The 20,968-nt window shown below is 39.9% G+C and overlaps 3 protein-coding genes across 3 annotated transcripts; 1 reads left to right on the top strand and 2 right to left on the bottom strand.

Annotated features, from left to right (window-relative positions):
- Nucleotides 1-3,476: 3,476 nt before the first annotated feature.
- On the bottom strand, nucleotides 3,477-5,753 carry LOC310871740 (proteinase-activated receptor 2-like; the record flags this gene model as incomplete). The annotated part of the gene is made up of 2 exons (XM_083783378.1): nucleotides 5,655-5,753; nucleotides 3,477-4,783 (listed from the first exon to the last, which is right to left on the bottom strand). Exons 1-2 carry the CDS (start codon nucleotides 5,707-5,709, stop codon nucleotides 3,477-3,479), a joined length of 1,362 nt encoding a protein of 453 aa, XP_083639504.1. The 5' UTR covers nucleotides 5,710-5,753.
- A 3,498-nt stretch (nucleotides 5,754-9,251) lies between these two features.
- On the top strand, nucleotides 9,252-11,887 carry LOC310872840 (proteinase-activated receptor 2-like). The gene is made up of 2 exons (XM_083785011.1): nucleotides 9,252-9,351; nucleotides 10,244-11,887. Exons 1-2 carry the CDS (start codon nucleotides 9,297-9,299, stop codon nucleotides 11,551-11,553), a joined length of 1,365 nt encoding a protein of 454 aa, XP_083641137.1. The 5' UTR covers nucleotides 9,252-9,296; the 3' UTR covers nucleotides 11,554-11,887.
- Nucleotides 11,888-14,111: 2,224 nt separating this feature from the next.
- On the bottom strand, nucleotides 14,112-15,185 carry LOC310872045 (C-X-C motif chemokine 11-6-like). The gene is made up of 4 exons (XM_083783733.1): nucleotides 15,081-15,185; nucleotides 14,755-14,878; nucleotides 14,566-14,646; nucleotides 14,112-14,415 (listed from the first exon to the last, which is right to left on the bottom strand). Exons 1-4 carry the CDS (start codon nucleotides 15,145-15,147, stop codon nucleotides 14,310-14,312), a joined length of 378 nt encoding a protein of 125 aa, XP_083639859.1. The 5' UTR covers nucleotides 15,148-15,185; the 3' UTR covers nucleotides 14,112-14,309.
- Between the last annotated feature and the right edge of the window lie 5,783 nt (nucleotides 15,186-20,968).

Genomic DNA, 20,968 nt, shown 5'->3' with positions numbered 1-20,968 from the left:
GGAAACTCCCCCCTGTCAGGTGTAAAGGAGCAACTTGGACACTCAAGCATGAAGGAAGCATGAGTTAAGTACGTTGCTCTCCCTAGGTTGGCGGAGGGTGTGTAGAGCCCAGGATCACATCACAGGATGATTGACACAGGGGTGAAAAATGGGTTACAAAATCGTGGGACAAAAAATATAAATTAAAAAAAAAGAAACATGCGTAAGCTAAGAACGTAACAGTGGAATATCTATATAATGAAACTATACATATAAACTATACATATATTACTGTACTATGCTATACATGTACTATGAAGTGCTATGACTACATACAATGCAATTATAGTGCTGTCTACATAACATAATAAGTCTGTATCAAATGCTATCGAAGTCTACAAAAGTGCTATCTAAGGGGGTAGGGTAAGTGCTATGGGCCATGATGGAGTCTGAAAAGGTGGGTTTTCAGACTACGGCGGAAGATTGGGAGTGATGCTGCAGTTCTGACTGCAACGGGAAGTGCATTCAACAGTTTTGGAGCCAGAAGGGAGAAGAGTTTGGGACGTATGGTTGACATTATATCGAGATAGAAAGAATCCACACCATAACTTCTCCAGCAGTTCTAACCTGATTTGCAAATTGGGTAATATATATATATATATATACTAAATAAAATATATAAAAATATATAAAAAAGAAAAACAGAAAGAAATGGTAGACAAAAATAACCTTTAGTTCAAACACTTTCACTCAAATGTAGTAACATATTGTCCCTAAGATTATGCGTTTTTAAAGAAAGCCAGCTTTTTTTGGCTGCAAATGAATTGTGAACCAGGGACGTTCTGTTTCCCAGACAGCCTCTCCACATCCATTTATGTAATTAAACAGTGGCGTAACAAGGCCTGACCTCTCTAACTAGATCGACATACACAGAAATGTGTCAAAGGCAAGAAATATATAGTGTAACATTTTAAATTTGCACAGGAAATACATTATAAGAAATAAATGAAAAAGTAAGGAATATTGATTGGGGCTCAAACATTATTGCGTCTCCAGTCCAGTCACAGTTTGATGGGATGGTTTTCCAAAAAAGGCTTATGAGAGAGAGAGAGGTCATATACATTAAGTCCATCCTGTTACCAGCAAATAACATCATGCAGCAAACTATACTGACTGCTTCCTTGTTTATTGATAACAAGTTGCATCAGTTTTTCCATACTCCAAACCATGGTTCTTAAACTTTTATTTCAAGGACCCTCGACCCTGATGGTCCCCACTATGAGGACCACTGCTCCAAATCTAAAGTCCAAGAATCAAGGCCTGGCCTATAGTGTTGCACAGTGTCACTTGAGACTTATTTTTTTTGTTATTCATGTCCTCACTGTATTGCATTACTGCTTGTTTTTTGTCGTTGCCTTGCTTTTCTTTTATTCTCCATTGTTCTGTAAAGCACTTTGAGCTGCATTTCATGTCATGAAAGGTGCTATACAAATAAAGTTTTATTATTATTATTAACCGTATACAATAATCCATCTGGTTGGTGATGTCACTTGACTTTAGGAGCAGTGGAGGCCCTCCTGGCTCGCTGAATCTTGTCCCCCAGGATGTAGTCGTTCAACAGGTCCCCGATTTTACGCAGATGTAACGCACACTCCAGGATGGCTTTCCGGTCTGGGAAGAGACAGATCATGGAATGTGTGAGTCATGACAACATACGCATATAGAACACACGCACACACACACACAAAAGAGATGCACATTCCCAACCTGAACTAGGGCAGGTGCTGAGCGACAAACAGTAAGCGAGGACAAATAAATAAACTCTTGAAGGCCGAGGGCTCTAATGCGACAGATGCTTTATTGCACCACCAAAAGAAAAGGTGTTTCAAGCTCAAAGCTCTTCCACAGTCTGAGGAGGGTGTTTATTGATTTGTCCTAGATTTTAGTTATGCTAATTTGTTCTGTATGTGACATACCAAATAAAACATTTGATCTCTAAATTGTCAAATTTCAGTAAACAGCTAATCACTTTTACAAGCCTTTATTTGGAAAACAAACGTGGCTATAGGCTATACTCACCTTTAATGCTGGCTTCTTGGTGGCTTTTGGTCCGCTTCAGGGACTGTTTTCTGGGCTCCAGCTTCATGGTTGGTTGTGTTCTGTTCCGTTTCATGTGCTCCGTTGGCATTGCAACGTGAACACTGACCCAATGTGCTTTTATAGGAGGGTTTGAACAGCGCTGCGCGTCACAGAGTGGATTCCCCCCTGTTACATCACCCTGGAGTCATGTGACAGCTGCACTGCTTCTAGAAGCATGTTGAGGAGGAGGTATACCTTCTATTCCAAGCCTACTGTTTGACGTCAATTCAAGGGTCTGCTGGTTTGCACAAGATCTTGAGCACTGTAGCCTACTATCACTTGCTGATGCTGACCGTATTCATTCTGCCACAATATATCCCAAAAGCTTTTTTCCCCCAAATAGACGTCATCCATTCAGTATTTACCGGAAACAAGAAAGTTTGAAGATCATGCAAGACAATATTACGATTTTCAGCCTATATTGTAGTGGTTGCAGCATTATAGGATTTGGCCTCATCCACAGTGTGGTGGAGCAGTGTTAATTTTTACAGCTACTTAGTTATATAGTCTTTTGAATATTTTCTTTAAAATTATCAGTCAATTATCAGTCATCAGTCATATTTTAGTCATCTGAAAGTTTTAGTCCAGTTTTTGTCGACTAAATATCATACGCTTTTACTAAATCTACAGTTGATTTTGTCGACAAAAAAAATATTTTGGTGGGCCTTGATGGTGTAATGGCAGATTTTTCACACACACAGCGGCATGTTGTGACAACTTGTGTCAACTTGTGTCTAGTTTTTTCAAGTAATTTGTTGATAAGATTGTCAATATTAGTCTTAGTTTTAGTCATCATAGCTTAGTTTTTATTCAGTTTACGTCAGGCACTTGACAAACATTTTTCGTCATAGTTTTAATGACAAAATCAACACTGTCATGGAGTCTACCTCATGTGCCCCAATGTGTCTCTGGTTGCACTGGAATTAAATGTGTTTGTATAGGTGTATAGTAACGACAACAGCAGCAACAATAATTAATTCACTAAAACTTGTCCTACTTATCCAGGGGATACATATTACTATTAGCGGGCTGATCACATATCATTCTCACGGTGACAGCTAGCCCCCACTCAATGAATGAACTAGTCCTCACCGGAAGTAAACAGATATATATATAGGATGTGGTAATTAACCTCACGTCACCAGACTTTTCACCTCAGAGGAAAGTCTCGTCTGTGTTCCTAAATCGCCGGTCTAGGCGTGGTTTAGACCGGATGATAAAAGAAACCTCTGCAATGCTTTGTTTTGGGCCCCCCTGTTTGGTTTTAGTCTCTCCAGTCGCTACGAGTTGGAATAAAAGATAGTTATACCAAACTAACTATTCCAATAAGTACTTGCAATTCCGTCTTGCAATTTATATTATTGCGACCGAAGGTCGCAGTTTACTATGAAAACCGTTGAACGTTTTTCCAAATACTCCATCCTCTCCGCAGTTCTCGTGCTCCTACAAAGCAGAATGTTCTTCACATGCTTTTTGAAGTCATCTGACACAAAGTAATACATAAGGGGGTCTAGACAAATGTTAAGGCTCGTCAAACACAGAGAGATGATGTAGAAACCATATCCATTATTCATCTCCCCAATGCTCAGCAGATAGTAATGAATCACCAACATTATGTTACTGGGGATGAAACACACCAGGAATGTCACCAGTACTATCACCATCACCACCAAAGTTTTGTGAAGGGTCTTTCCTGATGTTGTGCTTACACCATGATGTTGTGCTATGCTCTTCTTCAGGTACCAGAACATAATGGCATAGGCCACAACAATCACTATGCAAGGAATAAGAAACACAACTGTAGCCATTAACATGAAGTAGTAATAAGGGTACATGACAGAAGTGAAAGGATATTTTAAGTCCCATATGCCACTGACATCATGGCACGTTGTTATATTGAGGTTTATGATCCTAACTGTGTGATCATACTGGTATAGAGGAATGGTGGTTGTCCAGATGAAAACCCAGATGGACACACAGACACCAATTGCCACTTTGTTGTTCCGCCTCTGGTCAGAAAAAGGGTAAACGACGAAATGGCACCTGTGTACACTCAGACCGGCGATGAAGAGGATGGAGCAGTACATGTTTCCATAGAAGAACACCACCAAGACTTTGCACAGTCCCTCTCCATAAATCCAGTTATTTCCATTAAAATGGTAAGCGATCTTTAGGGGGATCCAGATGACAAAAAGCACATCAGACAGAGCCAGGTTGACCATGTAGATTCTTGTAGTATAGAAGTAAGAAGTATACTCCTTTTTGGTCCTGAACAGAAACGCGTACAAAGACATGGTGTTGGCAGGCAGTCCCACAACAAACACTACGATGTAGAGGATGGGGAGGAAGATGGTGGTCAAACGGCTCTTCAGAGTGTTAGCTGTTGCTTTGTCCACAGTGAAATGTCTCTGTTTTTGTTCAATATCTGTTGCATTATCCATATTGTGTTCGCGGTCCAACATAACCTCCCCACGGAAAGCATCGGTTTCATCTGTTGCATTATCCACACTAACGTCATCATCTCCATTAACGCCACGACCAATGCGGTCCACCACAACCCCATTAAAACCAAGTTGATTCGGTCCTTTGTTATTATCCACAATAACAATGTCCTGGTCCTGGAGGTCCACACACTCACTGGATGTGGAACCACAACCTTTGTTTCCTTAAAGAAAGCAGGTGCACACAACTCAAATTTCTTCAAGTCACAAATTTGCCAGTTCATGGTTCAGTTGTTTCAAGCATAAAAAGAATACCAGCTAACTCCAAGTTGCTTTTGGTTAATACATGTTTAAATGAATATTATAAGTTAATAGCCCTAGAATGTCTGATGTTACATACATTTCATGTATTCCAAATACACAGCCACAGATCGGCCCTATCCGCGCACAGTTAGCAGACTGACATTGTCGGCCCAATTTCAATAATTCCTAAGATTTGGAGGCAGATTGTCCTCTAGTTTCATATCCCTTTGTAAGTTATGGCAGAAAACTTACTGTTTGGTAAAATATCACCACTTTTACATGATATTCACACAGACAATATTCTCTATCAGAGACGAGGTTGGACCTGAAATGACTGCTGGACAAACTTCTCACAGCCATATAGTCCTAAATGGGTTAAACCAGAGCCATCTAATAGAAGAGTTGTGATATTGAGGGGGCAGAAACCAGCCCGGACATGTGGTTCATGTACTCATGCGAGCCCATAGACTGCAATGCAGTTCCGTAAACTTCCGGTTGTCCCCATTCGTTGTCCCCATTCAATAGAAGTCTATGTAGAAGAGCTGCCATTGGACTGGCCCCATGAAGTGAACGGAGTTTGGCTCTGGGTTAAATCTACTGTTCACTACAGTCACCCTGTTCTATAATAAATACATATACAATAATATGATCTATTAAATCAAGTGTTCACTACAGTCGCTCTGTTCTAGAATACGTATCAATAATTAACCACATTATATGACTCAATTTAGAAACAACATAAAATGTTCAACTACGCATAGTGTAATAAAAGTGTAATAAAAGCCACGTTACCTTCTACAAGAAGAGCAAGCAGGCAGATGAGAAAGGTGACGACAGCTGATTTCATGATGCTGGAAATTATGGAAAGCGATGTTTCTTCAAGTGTTCTGACTGCTGGTTTCCTCTGTTGTGGATGGAGGACAGATCTCGTATTTGCGCTCACTCTCTTCCTCCTGCGTCACTTCTGCATTTCAGATAGTAGCCTGTATGATTGCATTTCCTAGAATTACTCCACTGAGGAAGAATTGCTTTGTTGACTCATGCTTGGACAAGCCGTGTGCGTGAAAGAAGTGAGAGGAATTTGAGCAGCAGCAATCTAACACTAGTCCTTCTCCTTACCCGTTCGAAGAGAGATCATACTGTATATACGGTAGCCTATTGAGGCAGGTGTGGTCCACGAAGCAAGCAAAGCATTGTCTCTGCGTCTCTGGCTCACACACACACACACACACACACACACACACACACACACACACACACACACACACACACACACACACACACACACACACAGGTTCCCAGTTAAATGATTGATTGATACCTAGAAATCAAATGGACACTTACAGGTGTGTAACTCTGAGAGTGTACAAATAGAGCCACATGGACCATGTATGTAGCCAACAGATAACATTCTTATACACTCTCTGTGTCATGGGGGTCTGTGGCCCCCAGGACACAGAGGTCAAAACTGGACTTATACTGAAATGCAACAGTTTAAACTAAATCTGCTCAGGAGGCAACTCTTTCACTCCATTTCTCATTCGTATGTTAGCTATGGTTTTCTCTTGCCGTTTTTATAAGCAAAATGTTGTAGTCAGTTTAAGTTGGATTCAGAGATCAGGGAAAGGGGGGTACTGAAGAAACAAAAAAACTAAATAATTGAGAACCACCAGTCTAACACAATACCAAATTGTCCTTGCATTTAAAATGTAAAAGTCCAAGAACCAATACGTTGATTTAACACTGAGGATTTCACAGTGTGGGAACTTCCCTGAGCTTGACATGTTAAGGCATGATCTGCTTTGCAGCACCAATAAACAACCTGTAGATGTAAACAGCCATAACATACTTCAACTTCAATACTCCCTGCACCTACCAACACTAGCATATACGTAACGTAAGCAATACTGGTGGAAGAAAATATATTCCAGTAAAAGTAGAAATACCTAATGTAGATATAATATGTCCTGTATTGGAAACTTTACTTTAGTAAAAGTACAAAAGTATTAAAAAACATTGACTATAGGCTATAATTAAAAACATACGAAGCTTATAAGATAGTCTACTTTAGAATAGCCAGAGCTTATTAGCCCATAGTGCTTGCCTTAAACCGGATAATTTATGTTTTACATTTTATAATAATTATCTAAATCGGAAAAGTGACTTGTAAGTAAAGTATTACAATAATTGTAGGGGTATAGTAAAACATTACAATATTGGACTATATGTAGTGGGGTAAAATGTTTTACTTAAAAGTATTAATACTGCAATATAGAAATACTATTTACATGGAAAAGTCCTGAATTCAAAATGTACTTGAGTAAAAGTATTGGTATAAAAATTTACCTAATTGTAGCCTATACTCATTGTGCAGAATGTCCAGTTTCAAGGGACACTTGACACTTTCGTGATACTTTCCACCATTGGAAAAATTGTAAGAATTTTAGCAACAGCTAAACAGCCACATCCTTCCCAGTATACTTCCTCAACATGCTTCTAGAAGCAGTCAGTGCACAGTGTTGCCAACTTAGCGGATTTGTCACCATATTTAGCTTCTTTCCAGACCCCCCTAGCGACTGAATTAGTGAAAAGCTTCTGGCGAGAAATCTAGATACTTTTTCTGGTGAATTGGGGACAAATCTTGTTGACAGGCGCCAGAGATAAAACCCTAATTTTTCTTAATTTTCCTTCTCAGCCTCAAATCCGCTAAGTTGGCAAAACTAAAAGTGGTCGGCGCGTCTGGCTCAGTGGCTTCCTCGGCTCGGTTATGTGCACAGACTGCCACAGTGCTTCCTCCTTTCTTCCTCTGTGACAGAGCAAGAATGGAGGAAGTCATTCAGGCACCGTCACACCAAAGTTTAATTATATTTCTAACTATGAGGGAGGATTCTGCCAATGAATGCCTTTCAATGGGAACAGATTTTATTTTTTGCAGAATTGAAAAACATCCCAGCTAGGCTGGGATGTTTTTTAACGAAAACTGTACTTATTTGATGTCTTACACTGGACATTAATACATTTGTGTTTGTCTCAATTTATTTGGATTATTCAGTCTGAAATGTTAAGTGGCATTTGAACAAAAAATATATTTGAAAACAAGTTGAACATACATTTGGCCAACCACAACTCATCCTCCTCGTCCATCATGGGTTTGGGACCTGCACCCAAAGCCCTTTTCTCTGCAAGCTCATTTGCCTTCTTCTTTACATTTTGCCAAAGCATATGTAATGGGATATCTGCTAAAAAACAACAACAATCTGCTTGGCTGCAGCATACAACATTTGAAATACTGTGAAAAGGAGGTTAGGATTAGCGACCTACATGGCCGGTTAAAACTGAGATTAGCCCCTGTCCCCCAGCCTCCAATCATCCTCCAAGTTGCTGTACTAATTATAAATACCTCACCGCGGCTGTCTCAACACAAACCACCACAAAACACTGATTTGATTATGGTATGCCAAGCTACTATCATATTCGATAAATGCATTTATATAAATACGACGAGAACGTCACAAGAATGCCGTGATATACACAATATATCTCAATTATTTAGTTTTGTTTCTTCAGTACCCCCCTTTCCCTGATCTCTGAATCCAACTTAAACTGACTACAACATTTTGCTTATAAAAACAGCAAGAGAAAACCATAGCTAACATACAAATAAAAAATAGAGTGAAAGAGTTGCATCCTGAGCAGATTTAGTTTAAACTGTTGCATTTCAGTATAAGTCCAGTTTTGACCTCTGTGTCCTGGGGGCCACAGACCCCCATGACACAGAGAGTGTATAAGAATGTTATCTGTTGGCTACATACATGGTCCATGTGGCCATGTATGTAAGTGTCCATTTGATTTCTAGGTATCAATCAATCATTTAACTGGGAACCTGTGTGTGTGTGTGTGTGTGTGTGTGTGTGTGTGTGTGTGTGTGTGTGTGTGTGTGTGTGTGTGTGTGTGTGTGTGTGTGTGTGTGTGTGTGTGTGTGTGTGTGTGTGTGTGTGTGTGTGTGTGCGTGCGTGCGTGTCGTGTCGTGTATGTGTGAGAGAGAGCCAGAGACGCAGAGACAGTGCTTTGCTTGCTTCGTGGACCACTTGGGGCCACGGCGACCACCTGCCTCAATAGGCTACCGTATATACAGTACGATCTCTCTTCGAACGGGTAAGGAGAAGGACTAGTGTTAGATAACTGCTCAAATTCCTCTCACTTCTTTCACGCACACGGCTTGTCCAAGCATGAGTCAACAAAGCAATTCTTCCTCAGTGGAGTGATTCTAGGAAATGCAATTATAGCCTACAGGCTAGCCTACTATCTGAAATGCAGAAGTGACGCAGGAGGAAGAGAGTGAGCGCAAATACGAGATCTGTCCTCCATCCACAACAGAGGAAACCAGCAGTCAGAACACTTGAAGAAACATCGCTTTCCATAATTTCCAGCATCATGAAATCAGCTGTCGTCACCTTTCTCATCTGCCTGCTTGCTCTTCATGTAGAAGGTAACGTGGCTTTTATTACACTATACGTAGTTGAACATTTTGTTGTTTCTAAATTGAGTCAATTAGTTAATTATTGGTTAATTATTGATACGTATTCTAGAACAGAGCGACTGTAGTGAACACTTGATTTAATAGATCATATTATTGTATATGTATTTATTATAGAACAGGGTGACTGTAGTGAACAGCAGATTTAACCCAGAGCCAAACTCTGTTCACATAGACTTCTATTGAATGGGGACAACGAATGGGGAATGCATTGCAGTCTATGGGCTCATGAGTACATGAACCACATGACCGGGCTGGTTTCTTCCCCCTCAATATCACAACTCTTCTATTAGATGGCTCTGGTTTAACCCATTTAGGACTATGGCTGTGAGAAGAATATTGTCTGTGTGAATCTCATGTAAAAGTGTTGATATTTTACCAAACACAAGTGTTCTGCCATAACTTACAGGGATATGAAACTAGAGGACAATCTGCCTCCAAATCTTAGGAATTATTGAAATTGGGTGAGTGCACACATCCAGTGCCAAGTTTAAATGCTGACAAGGTCAGTCTGCTAACTGTGAGCGGATAGGGCCGATCCATGTGGCTGTGTATTTGGAATACATGAAATGTATGTAAGATCACAGACATTCTTGGGCTATTAACTTATATATAATAATATTCATTCAAACATGTATTCACCAAAAGCAACTTAGAGTTAGCTGATTTAAAAATAATTTGTGTGCCCTTGCTACAGACAAGTGACTTGTCTCTAAAAGTTAATGCCAAGCCCTATATAGCTGGTATATTATTTTTATGCTTGAAACAACAAGCAAATTTATGACTTGAAGAAATTTGAGTTGTGTACTGCTAAGCTCTATTGTGTGCACCTGCTTTCTTTAAGGAAACAAAGGTTGTGGTTCCACATCCAGTGAGTGTGTGGACCTCCAGGACCAGGACATTGTTATTGTGGATAATAACAAAGGACCGAATCAACTTGGTTTTAATGGGGTTGTGGTGGACCGCATTGGTCGTGGAGTTAATGGAGATGATGACGTTAGTGTGGATAATGCAACAGATGAAACCGATGCTTTCCGTGGGGAGGTTATGTTGGACCGCGAACACAATATGGATAATGCAACCGATTTTGAACAAAAACAGAGACATTTCACTGTGGACAAAGCAACAGCTAACACTCTGAAGAGCCGTTTGACCACCATCTTCCTCCCCATCCTCTACATCGTAGTGTTTGTTGTGGGACTGCCTGCCAACACCATGTCTTTGTACGCGTTTCTGTTCAGGACCAAAAAGGAGAATACTTCTTACTTCTATATTTCAAGAATCTACATGGTCAACCTGGCTCTGTCTGATGTGCTTTTTGTCATCTGGATCCCCCTAAAGATCGCTTACCATTTTAATGGAAATAACTGGATTTATGGAGAGGGACTGTGCAAAGTCTTGGTGGTGTTCTTCTATGGAAACATGTACTGCTCCATCCTCTTCATCGCCGGTCTGAGTGTACACAGGTGCCATTTAGTCGTTTACCCTTTTTCTGACCAGAGGCGGGACAACAAAGTGGCAATTGGTGTCTGTGTGTCCATCTGGGTTTTCATCTGGACCACCACCATTCCTCTATACCAGTATGATCACACAGTTAGGATCATAGACCTCAATATAACAACGTGCCATGATGTCAGTGGCATATGGGATTTAAAATACCCTTTCGCTTCTGTCATGTACCCTTATTACTACTTCATGTTAATGGCTACAGTTGTGTTTCTTATTCCTTGCATAGTGATTGTTGTGGCCTATGCCATTGTGTTCTGGTACCTGAAGAAGAGCATAGCACAACATCATGGTGTAAGCACAACAGCAGCAAAGACCCTTCACAAAACTTTGGTGGTGATGGTGATAGTACTGGTGACATTCCTGGTGTGTTTCATCCCCAGTAACATAATGTTGGTGATTCATTACTATCTGCTGAGCATTGGGGAGATGAATAATGGATATGGTTTCTACATCACCTCTCTGTGTTTGACCAGCCTTAACATTTGTCTAGACCCCCTTATGTATTACTTTGTGTCAGATGACTTCAAAAAGCATGTGAAGAACATTCTGCTTTGTAGGAGCACGAGAACTGCGGAGAGGATGGAGTATTTGGAAAAATGCTCCAGGGAGAGAGGTATAAATCTAATTTCTCCGACAGAAAAATGATGGCATAACCTGCTTTTTGTTAACTTTTGCACACCAGAAAAGTGAAGCTTTTGGTCACTTTACACACAGTTGTCATGCTTCACATGGCATTACTATATACCAGTAAGACGTGCTGAGGGCGAGATAAACAGAACTTTTGAATACGGCACAGTTAAGAAGCAGGAGTTAAACCATTAATCTGGTATCTGTGTGGTCAGATGTAGAGTTGCTGGCCGACTCCTTATATGCAGATCTAGGCCAGGGGTTCTTCAACGTTTTTGGCTGGGGACCCCGGAAATGCTTTGGCCGTGTCTCAGGTTTTCATATATTAAACTGCGACCTTCGCAATAATATAAATTGCAAGACGGAATTGCAAGTACTTCTTGGAATAGTTAGTTTGGTATAACTATCGTTTATTCCAACCACGCCTAGACCGGCGATTTAGGAACACAGACGAGGGATTCCTGTTAAGTCAAACCCCACTTCCACTCCAAATGACAGTAAAGGAATCAACTCCAATGTCCAACTCAAATGTCCAACTTTATTTTCAACTTTTTGCACACTTTCTGTTGTAGTTGCTTTTGTTGACTTGATTGGTTGGTTTCATCAATAAGGTTGAAAACCTTCGAAAACAAAGAAACAGGTTTTAACAACAATGCAAAACAAACATCTTTTCAAAACAATAAGTTATCTTTTTAAACATGGTTGATTTTAAACAAAGTGGTTTAACTATAGTGTTTCACACAATGAATGCCAAAATGTAAAGTCTTAAATTAACTTTAAAGTCGTCATTTTAACAGTCTTAAATTAACTCATGAAGTCGACATTTTAACCCAAATTATTAAAGTCATTTTCAATTAAACATTTCTGAATTGTAACCTTTAATAAATGATTCAAGTTAAGTAAACATTTAGTATTTTAAATTGAATAAGTGAAGAAAAAAAATAGCTGAACTTTAAGCTTGTAGATCAGCTCTAATTGAACAAGGCATTTTAAACCTTTAACATGAATTGTCCACATTTTTAGTAGGCTTTCAAATTCTTAAATCATTTTAACATTTCTAACTTGGTCTTATTTTGTAAAGAGATACTTTTAAACATAAATTAAATCCAACTCTCAAGCAAGTTATGTGTTCCTTCCCCACTTCAGACTGAAGCAGTTGAAGCTACTAAATACACAAATTAGCCTGATTTTAAACACATTAAGCAGAATAAGCAGTTGAATAAATATAACAGACCATTGGCGTCTTTGGGGTAGAGCTCCTGGGTAGACCTTCAGCTTGCTTGTTTGTTTGTTGTGAGAGAGTCACCACCACCAGCCTTTAACAGGTGTTCAATAACCCAAACGAGCACCAGCAGCCATCTTGCAGCTGATGCACTCTGGGAGATGTAGTTGTCTTGTGTCTTGTTGAAGATTAATGCTCCATTTATGAGTTTATGCTCCACTCATGAGTTTTAACTCAACAATTCCTCTGAGGTGAAAATTCTGGTGACGTGAGGTTAATTACCACATCCTATATATAAATATATCTGTTTACTTCCGGTGAGGACTAGTTCATTCATTGAGTGGGGGCTGTCACCGTGAGAATGATATGTGATCAGCCCGCTAGATTCATACATGTATCCCCTGGATAAGTAGGACAAGTTTCAGTGAATAAATTATTGTTGTTGTTGTTGCTGCTGTTGTTGTCGTCGTTACTATACACCTTTAGAAACACATTTATGAAGAATGTTCTTGGTAAGGAATTGATTCCAGAATCCAGATTGTTCTGATAATATTCGTCGACCCTAACTGGATATAGGTAAACAATATGAGTGCAACAAGAGACACATTGGGGCACATGAGGTAGACTTGTCGATTAAAACTATGATGAAAAATGTTTGTGTGCCTTTTTTCACTGACGTAAACTGAATAAAAACTAAGCTATGATGACTAAAACTAAGACTAAATATATTGACAATTTGGTAAACAAATTACTTAAAAAAACTAGACTAAAATGTTAGGGAGGGACTAGTGGAGAAGAGATCTAGTAGAACTTAAAGTCATGTTATGTTTGGTTGCGCTCAAGTGTCTGAAAATATCGGATCTAAAAACTCACAAGTTGTCACAACATGCCGCTGTGTGTCAAGTGAAAAATCTGCCATTACAACACCATCAAGGCCCGCCAAAATATATTTTTTTGGTCGACAAAATCAACTGTAGATTTAGTCGACTAAAAGCGTATATTTAGTCGACTAAAACTTTTCAGATGACTAAAATATGACTAATTAACACTGCTCCACCACACTGTGGATGAGGCCAAATCCTATACTGCTGCAACCACTACAATATAGGCTGAAAATTAGCAGACCGCTGAGCCCAGTAATAAACAATAAATACATTGTAATATTGTCTTGCATGATCTTCAAACTTTCTTGTTTCCGGTAAATACTGAATGGATGACGTCTATTTGAAAAAGATTGACGTGACAGAATGAATACGGTCAGCATCAGCAAGTGATAGTACAGTGCTCAAGATCTTGTTTAGTACAAGCAAAACAGTGGGGAACAAATTATACTCAATAAGTCTGTAAAATGTATCTTTATAATAAACAATACAATGTAGTATCTACAGATATTTACATGTAAATCAGAGGCAGTTTTAGGATTACAAACGTACATCAAAATGGTCTTGAGAAGGAACATTAAGTTCAGTGCAATGTGTTTACTTTGACATTTAAACAATTCTTAAGTGGAGGTCCGCTCAAGTAAAGGCTGTCACAGTGTTTATCATCTTCATCACAGCAGAACTCCCTGCAGGGTGGTTTGCGTTGAGGTCATGTGGACAGACGATGATGCCAGAGTGGAAGGTGGTGTTGTTTTCACCACATGTTTCTTTTCATTCCTGAAAAAAAGTCACATCCGTCTTAGAATACTGATTTTTGATGTGTGAAGTAAATATTGATTTATGATTTCCATTATTTTAGTGCAGCTCAGTCAAGTTCATATTAATTAAATAATAATAATTATTATTATTATTTTAAGTTAATCTTACCTGTTTTGGTGTTTCTTGTAGATAAAAATTCCAAACTTTGACTCTGGATTCACGCATGTCTTGCCATTTGCCGTTTCCACTCTGGAGATAGATTAACCAAATCATATTAGTGACAGGTGGTAGAGAACAATGTGTAAAATTAACGTTACCTCATATGACTTAGGCTGCTGGTTAGAACATTGTACTTACATAATCTCCCTGCGAGGACAGAAGGTACTGGCCTCATGCACATCATAGTCCCTGATGAGTTTTGTGTTCATGTGGTTGACTCCTTTTTTTAAACATAGGCAGTAACTTTTATTGCCTGGATGGCCTGTGGAATAAAGGGACAGAACACTTAGTTGGACAGTGGCATTAAATGATTGAACATATACACTTTTATCTGTTTTAAAACAGTTCACAAACTGCATTATTACAGAGATTAGAGGGTAAGAAGCTGTCTTTTGACTACAACTTCATAATAGAATTACAAAATCCATGATTTCCAACTCAATCTAGTGTAAAAGCCACATTACCTTCTACATGGAGAGCAAGCAGGCAGATGAGAAAGGTGACGACAGCTGATGTCATGATGCTGGACATGATGGAGTGAGATGCTTCTACAAGTGTTCTGCTGGTTTCCTCTGTTGTGGATGAAGGACAGAGGTCTCGTATTTATGCACACTCTCCTCCTCCGTCACTTCCCCACTGGGCTGCAGTCCAGACACTACATCACTGGTTCCACTTTTGATTTCGTTTTCCTAGAATCACTCCACTGAGGAAGAATCGCTCTGTTGGCTCATGCTTGAACATGCCGTGCACGTGAGAGAAGTGAGAGGATTTTGAGCAGTTAAATATTAATAAACCACCGTCAGCCCAAGCAGCTTTATTTCAAGGTCACGTTTTGTCAGAAAGCGTATCAATATCAGCTACTGTACTTATCTCAGTCCGTTTCTAATCAATCTCATACTATTATGTGAATACACTGCAGTGAGGGGGGGGGGGTTAACTCATATTATAACGATATTGATTTGCATGATAAATTGCATTTCAAGCATGTAAGAGAGACATTATAAAGATAGCAATGTTACAGCAGAGAAAACAATAAATAGTTCAAATATGGAGACCTTAACTGATCCAGGATCTGTTGCATTGAATGCATTTAAAAAGGTTGCTGAATAAACATTTCACTGTCTGATAAGAAATCATGTGATCTTCCCTGAAAGTGAAGCTCTGACAACTGAAGCCTGCATGTTTACTGTCCATTAGTTTCTCTTCAGTATTCTAAGTAATTTCCTCAAAGCAGGATACATAGCCTACAATGGCATTCCCCTGTGTTTAAAGATTAAAAAAAACATTTCTTCAAATCATCAAATGTCACTGAAGCAACAGTTGTCATCAGAGGCAATGGAGAAAAGGTGTTTAGTTTAGGGTTGCTTAAGCTTTCAATGGTGGGGCTGGACTTGGTGTGCGGTGGAAGATTGGTAAAATGTAATGGTAAAAGAAAATTAAGGAAAAAACTAAATAAAACCTGTTCAATGCAGGCAGACACTGAGTTGGAACATAAGAACACAAAGTCTAATATTTCAAAACCTGTAGGCCTATATCCAGTCATTTTTGGGCATAAACAAGGAGATGAATGGCGTTTATAATAATGGAAGACATGCATGGTCCTAATGCATACAAGAAGAGTGGGCACTAACCAGCTATTGCTCATTCCTCTTTTGGTTTCGTTTTCCTAGTTCCTGGTTTCGTTTTCCACTGAGGAAGAATTAATCACTCTGTTGGCTCATGTCATGTTTGAACAAGCCGTGCAAGTAAGAAAGTGAATGGAATTTGAGCAGTTTATAATAAACCACGGTTAGACCAAGGAAGGATACATGCAGGCATACTCAGCAATGGAAGTCTTGCTAAATATGGATTTCCACATGGCTCCAGACGGCCTACAAAAACACACAAGTCATTCAGGCACCGTCACACCAAAGTTTAATTCCATTTCTAACTATGAGGGAGGATTCTGCCAATTAATGCCTTTCAATGGGAACAGATTTTCTCTTTTTTTTAAATTGAAAAACTTCCCAGATAGGCTGCCGTGTTGATAACGAAAACTGTACTTATTTGATGTCTTAAACTGTACGTTAATAAATTAGTGTTTGTCTGAATTTATTTGGATTATTCAGTCATTCATCATGGGTTTGGGACCTGCACCCAAAGCCCTTTCCTCTGCATGCTCATTTGCCTTCTTCTTTACAGCTTGCCAAAGTATATGTAATGGGATATCTGCTAAAAAACAACAACAATCTGCTTGGCTGCAGCATACAACATTTGAAATACTGTGAAAAGGAGGTTAGGATTAGCGACCTTCATGGCCGGTTAAAACTGAGATTAGCCCCTGTCCCCCAGCCTCCAATCATCCTCCAAGTTGCTGTAGCCTACTAATTATAAATACCTCACAGCGGCTGTCTCAACACAAACCACCACAAAACACTGATTTGATTATGGTATGCCAAGCTACTATCATATTCGATAAATGCATTTATATAAATACGACGAGAACGTCACAAGAATGTCGTGACACAATATATCTCATTTTAACGGGACAAGTACCTAGTATTAGACATCCAGTCCTGACTTCACCATTATGCCGATTTTGACCGAATTTCGAATCTGACCGTCAATCATTTCCGGTTCAATGGGTGTCAACTGTGTGTTACATTGATCTGTCCCCGATCCCATGCGATCGTTGTTTATTTTCATATCTAAGTCAAATTAAGCTCTACTCAAGCCCCGAATATCACATTTTGAGCAGCTATGCACATAAAGACCGCATGCATGCGCGAGCGTGCATGCAAGGATTTTGGCCAGTTTTAGGTGGAGGACATCGGCCGTTATCAAAAAATGCTGGTGCTAAATAATTTAAAACAAACCCCCCCCCTATTATAGGGAATAAAACAATTGCATCAAGCGTCAACGGTAGTGGGGGATTAACTAATTCACTACGTCAATACCGCCAAGGACAATAAGAGGGTTTTAAGGCCCATTTTCCCCAATATGTGTTGGACATCCTGAAGTGTACACTGGAGGCCTGGACTACTTTAAAAACACTCTTCTGAGCTGGGTCAGAGGACATGGAGGATGAATCAACAGTTGTTCGCCATGAGTCAAAGAACATGTGGAAACAAGTTCCATGACTTTTGGCCAAACGAGGCATGAGTTATGCCTGTTCAAAGGTTTAATTTTCAATAAATTGCTATAGCGCCTCCCTTTGGCCAATTGGAGTAAGGCTGCCCTACTAGTACCATACTGTAAAGTTTCATAAGCATATGACGCTGCATGTATGTATGTATTAACCAACGGATTGTGTGGTCTTTCCCTAGTGGGTCTGATCGAGGGTAGCTACTGGGACGTAAGTCGGGACTTGATCACCCCGGCTGGGTCACCCTGACCTGAGGGGTATGATGTTCGCGAGACCCGAAACCCTGATGACCTTGGGATACAGATACGTCCCAGGTGCATCCAAGCGATGTATTTTCGTTCTGGGCAAAAGAAGAATTTTCACAAAACAGCAAGTTTCATTGGCTCATAAAACATTCATTTTTTCCATTTAAAAAAGTACTATAGATTCACTTTTCCGTATAGGTCCAAAGTTCACATTGCATTTTGATCAAAGATCCTGGGAGGAGATACATTTTAACTGATTTTCATATAATTCAAAATGGCGGGTGATCTAGAGGTCAGAGGTCAAAAGTAAGAGCACAAAACTTGTTCGGTATGAGGAGACGCATATGTGTGTCGAAGTTTCATTGCCGATGGTCAAACGGTTCATGAGCTATGTGCATCCAAAGTTTGCATTTTCAATTGAGTGCTATAGCACCACCCTTTGGTCAATGGTTGTGGGCTTCGCATCCTCACCATTTGGCATGGCCCTCTACCATATTTCCGAGTTTCACGAAAACTGGTTCAGTCAGAACTGCTATTTTTGGCGAAAGGAGGAGAAGAAAAAGAAGAAAAAACAGACAAAAACAATAAAGGACAAAGTAATTTCAGGACTGACCCTTCGGGTCTACTGGTCCCTTAAAAACAATTAGGGGACCAAAGTACCTTCGGGCTTGGTCACTTAAAAAAAAAAAAAGGGGGAAAAAATACATTTTGGAAATATTGGCCTCTAGTGGCAGACTTCGGTTTAACAGAGGGTTCTGTAACTGGTTCTAGCAGCGATGTCTTCAGTTGATTAGTGAGGTCTCGGTAGTGTTGCATGACGGGTAATATGAACGCTGTTTTGTTTTCAGTCCAAAAAAAAAAACAGCACATCTGTGACTGTCGTGTCTGCAAACTGCATTTCGTTCACACACTGCATTTCCTCCTTCTAGCCAGTAGCCAGGTACCAGGCTTTATTTGGATAAGTGTGGGGAATTGGGAATGTACATGTCATGTTTTTACTATTGATTAATTACTTGTACATAGTCCATTATAAGATCGCGGCCGTCTACTCTGCAGACGTGTTGTGTTTGCTGTATTGTGGTTAGCCCTAGCTGGTTACTGGTTAGCGACCCCGGGTCGGCTAATTGTGGTCAATATGTGGTGAGAACTGGCTAACGGAAATGATATGGATGCTTATTTGTTTTCATGAATACTGTAGATCACAATGCGGCTATTAAAGAGTATAAACAGTGTCAGTGAATATGAATAAGATAATGAAGATAAATAGCTAGTGACTGAGCTACACCAGAACTTGAAGTATAATTTACTGAAGAGTTAATGTTATCGGAAGACATTGGTGTTCCTTTCATTCTACAATGATTATTACTGTTAGAAAAAGAGGGGGAAAAAACCTTCCCCTAACAAAGTGTATTTCCCTGCATGTAGGTCCGACTAGCCTGCCCTAGAATGTCTCCGTTGTTACATAGGCCTACAGTCAAGGCACAGTCAGTATTCCACATACAGGTACAGTGTCATTACTTGTGCAGCGGGAGAACGGCGGCATAAATGTGATAAATGCTTCGTTTGTACTCACCCATTAAATAATTCCCAAGACGTGGAGTGAAATATTGTCCTAATTTCATATCCATGTGAAAGTTCTGTCATAAAATGTTTGTTTAGTCAAATATCTCCACTTTTTCACGAGCTGCACCCGGGCGTCTTTCTCTCCCGGCAAAGGGGCTGAATGACAGCTGGACTTCATTTATAAAAACTTCCTCTGAATATCATAAACGTCATCAGGGAAAGACAAAGGTTTGGGTCACACAATTGGCAGGTGGTGTGATTAATTAGTAATTACCCAGCACCTATCGCAATGCACCTGCCAATTGTGTGTCCCAAAGTTCCCAAACATTTGTGCTTCCCTGGTCAATTTAAGATGACGTCTGCGGTAATCAACAGGAATTGTTGGTAAATTCAGTCCATCGATCATTCCGGGCCCTCGCCCGGAGAGAATTTCTCTCGTGAAATCCAGCTCGTGAAAAAGTGGAAATATTTGACTAAATACACGTTTTGTGCCAGAACTTTCACGTGGATATGAAACTAGAGGACAATAGTTCTACTCCACGTCTCTGGAATTAGCAGTGCATGTTCACCAACCTTAATGCATGTTCAGACTAATGGGACTTATGGGCAGTTCCCCCTGTGGTACAGCATTCATGAAGTAGGCCTATATGAATGATCACAGACATTCTAGGTCTAATACATGACAGCCTGTATCCCAGCTGTTCTGTTGAGTGATACATTGGCACAATTTAGAAATGTACCAAACAATTGAACAAACCATTGCTATCTTTTGATCTGGTTAATTCCTCATATGCTCCAGTGATGTAAATAGGTTTTCAATGTAATAGGCCCCGGGACTGGACCCAGGGGTTGTCTTTTAGGTGGGCTGCAGGGTCATTTTATGAGTCCCACTTCAACAACGTTATAGAGTACACTACATTACTGAGTACTGTACTTCAGGACCCCTAGAGGGTGACATGATTGCGTCCTTTCTCAATTTAGTGAGTCGAATATTTCAATTCAATATTTCAATTCAAGTCTGAACGCAACTAAGGATGCAGGCTATGTTTACATCACTGTATGATCCAACTCGGGCGAAATTATGCTGATTGATGCATGTGGGTCTGGAAATAGTGGTGAACACTATATTGATATAATAGCGGTATTAAAATCAGTGATTCTAAACTCTTTTGATTTGAAGGACCCCTGTTTGATATGCATTAGGCCAAGGCTTCCCAAACTTTTCAGGCCAAAATAATATTTGAATCGAAATTATCATATTTGAACTTGGACCCCGCTCCCCACTCAGACAACAAGCACTTTGTTGAATTGTAGACATTACACTTGCATTTAGTTTTGTGTGTGTGTGTGTGTGTGTGTGTGTGTGTGTGTGTGTGTGTGTGTGTGTGTGTGTGTGTGTGTGTGTGTGTGTGTGTGTGTG

This window comes from Protomyctophum parallelum (assembly GCF_964188405.1).
Source record: "Protomyctophum parallelum genome assembly, chromosome: 15".
Classification (NCBI taxonomy): domain Eukaryota; kingdom Metazoa; phylum Chordata; class Actinopteri; order Myctophiformes; family Myctophidae; genus Protomyctophum; species Protomyctophum parallelum.
The sequence above is the reverse complement of the archived record's forward strand: the minus strand, read 5'-3'. Positions and strand labels throughout refer to the sequence as shown.

Coding starts and splice junctions, on each gene's coding strand:
- LOC310872045 (XM_083783733.1), bottom strand. CDS start 15,147: ATGTCCAGCATCATGACATCAGCTGTCGTCACCTTTCTCATCTGCCTG. Junction 14,879..15,080: donor GCTTGCTCTCCATGTAGAAG/GTAATGTGGCTT, acceptor TTTATTCCACAG/GCCATCCAGGCAATAAAAGT. Junction 14,647..14,754: donor TGTCCTCGCAGGGAGATTAT/GTAAGTACAATG, acceptor ATCTATCTCCAG/AGTGGAAACGGCAAATGGCA.
- LOC310872840 (XM_083785011.1), top strand. CDS start 9,297: ATGAAATCAGCTGTCGTCACCTTTCTCATCTGCCTGCTTGCTCTTCAT. Junction 9,352..10,243: donor GCTTGCTCTTCATGTAGAAG/GTAACGTGGCTT, acceptor GCTTTCTTTAAG/GAAACAAAGGTTGTGGTTCC.